This window comes from Thunnus maccoyii, chromosome 9, assembly GCF_910596095.1.
Source record: "Thunnus maccoyii chromosome 9, fThuMac1.1, whole genome shotgun sequence".
In the NCBI taxonomy this organism is placed as follows: domain Eukaryota; kingdom Metazoa; phylum Chordata; class Actinopteri; order Scombriformes; family Scombridae; genus Thunnus; species Thunnus maccoyii.
Window position 1 is genome coordinate 23,415,383 of NC_056541.1, and position 2,215 is coordinate 23,417,597.

Genomic DNA, 2,215 nt, shown 5'->3' on the forward strand with positions numbered 1-2,215 from the left:
AAAGTTATTTGTACGCTGATTGAAAACACCAGGCTGCATATTTAACTTGTAAAAACAGACTTTATATCATGACCTTTTTGCAGATTTGTAGACATTGTATATGTTTACTTCTTAATGTGTTACTATTTAACGAGATATAATCGAAAAGATAAAAAGAAAATGATTGCACCCTCCAAGACAGCGTCTGTAACCAATCAGCCAAAATTTATTGTGCCTCTGACTTACAAAACACAAGAATATTTCCAACACAAAATATACAATACGAATTACACATTGAAATATTTGATTATCTTCTATCTTCTATATGGAGCCCTGTTTTATTCCTTTTATCACCAGCCTCTTACACCCTGTAATGAAGCCTGGAAGTGTCCGTGGCTGAGGGGCCCCTCAGTGCTACCTGTTACATCAACCAGCTGGTTATTAGACATCTGTGCACTGTGATAACTGCAGCCATACACACTGCTGTTTCCATATCCAAACACGGGGTTATAATGTCCAAGAGTCACATTGTAAGGTGCTGAGTGGGAACCTGCGCCGCACAGCTTTCCGTCCCGGACCAGCACCGGCACCGCCACCCTCCTCGGTGCAGGTGGATAACCCGCCAGCTCCAGAGACTTGTCCTGTCTTTGGCGCTTGCATTTGTACCTCCTGTTCTGAAACCAGATTTTGACCTGCGTGGAGGTGAGTTTGAGGATGTGCGCCAGCTGTTCTCTCTCCGGGGCGGACAGATAGCGCTGCTGCCTGAAGCGCCTCTCCAGCTCTGATACCTGGGATTGGGAGAAGAGGACCCGGGGCTTCCTGCGCAGCCTGGGACCGCGTTTTGAGTTTTTGTCACAGTCAAGAGAACTGTCAAGACCGCTCATCTCTGTGAAAAAAGTTTTAAAAATTAGGTTAAGTTTATTGAGATGAAGTGTAGGATACAAAATTTCAAAATTTGTTCAACGGCTGCAAAAAAATAAAATAGAATTAAATCAATTCAAATCAAATAAAAATCATAAAAAAACCCAAACCAAAACAAAAAATAACACACACACACACAAATTGTAGCCATATGTTTTAAAATAATTTAGTGTTAAAAAAAAATAAAAAACTGCTGATGCAGTGGGATGATATAATTTGTAAAAATGCAAGCATTTACTAAGTAACATCTGTAATGTTAAATGTTTAAAAATGGTCAGACCATAAAGACACTGAAGGAAAAATATTTTTCGGTAAGACATGAGAGTTTAGTAATTTGATTATTTTGACCTTTTTTTTTAAAAAAAAAGACACCGTATTTCAACCAAATTAGTTATTTTACACCAGTTAACCTTTAATCTTGTAATTGATGTAAACTCAGTGAAAACGTCATAGAAAGGCACACTGTTCACTCTTTTTCCTTTAAATTTTGTGCGCCTGATTACCTATAATACCCATATTGTCTGTAATAACTGATCACAGTGACCAATCACTTTTCTATTGATAGTGGTTTATTAATTAAAAAATTCTTGTTAATGGTATTTGTTTGGGTTTTTAAATAAAGACATTTAAAGGTAAATGAAAATGTTTCAGGTCGTGGTGAGCCGTGTTTCTTCCCTGCTGTCAGGGATAAAGGCCCCAATCTGTCAGGCGGCCTAAACCCATATAACCATACACAGCGTGTATAAACTGGGACTGATATGATTTTGATGTTTGTATTTTCTCACCGTGATCATTTATCTCCTCTTCTGCTGCTGAGTTGTGAGTATCGAGCTTCTCCTGCATCCCAGAGATCTCTGCCTGGCAATCGTACAAGTCTCTGGTCCGGGACGCACCGTGCATGTGTGGATGATGCATCGAAACAACTTGCTCAGTCATCAAGAATTCATTTCCAAAGTCATGGTGGTGCTCCAGCTTCAAAATATCCTTGACTGAAAAAGGCGTCGTGCTCGATGAGCTGGGATGCATCCCCACTTTCTTATTGGCTGTAAATTATTTTGATCCGTTTTTACGCACTGCTCTGGAGCTGCTGCTGGACGGTTCCCTCAGCACACTGATGAGTGAGGGTCTGGGAAGATTAAAATCATTCAAGGGTCCAGCTAAAGAGCAAGAAGGAGATATGTGTCACCCCTCTCTAAAACACTGGCCAACACCCAGCCTGCGCACACACCTCTCCTTTTCTTCTCACTTTACACAGAACAACTCACATCACATCCACCCTTCACTTTGCATGAGGAGGTGCAATGTGATTGACATA

General features: G+C 40.4%; 1 protein-coding gene across 1 annotated transcript; it reads right to left on the bottom strand.

Moving 5' to 3' along the window:
- Nucleotides 1-318: 318 nt before the first annotated feature.
- Nucleotides 319-1,926, bottom strand: nkx2.7 (NK2 transcription factor related 7). Its single transcript, XM_042422231.1, has 2 exons — nucleotides 1,686-1,926; nucleotides 319-865 (listed from the first exon to the last, which is right to left on the bottom strand). Exons 1-2 carry the CDS (start codon nucleotides 1,924-1,926, stop codon nucleotides 330-332), a joined length of 777 nt encoding a protein of 258 aa, XP_042278165.1. The 3' UTR covers nucleotides 319-329.
- Between the last annotated feature and the right edge of the window lie 289 nt (nucleotides 1,927-2,215).

Excerpts from the sequence above, each read along its gene's own strand:
- nkx2.7 (XM_042422231.1), bottom strand. The coding sequence starts at position 1,926 with ATGCATCCCAGCTCATCGAGCACGACGCCTTTTTCAGTCAAGGATATT. Across the intron at positions 866-1,685 it reads AGAGGAGATAAATGATCACG|AGATGAGCGGTCTTGACAGT; the intron begins GTGAGAAAATAC and ends CTTTTTTCACAG.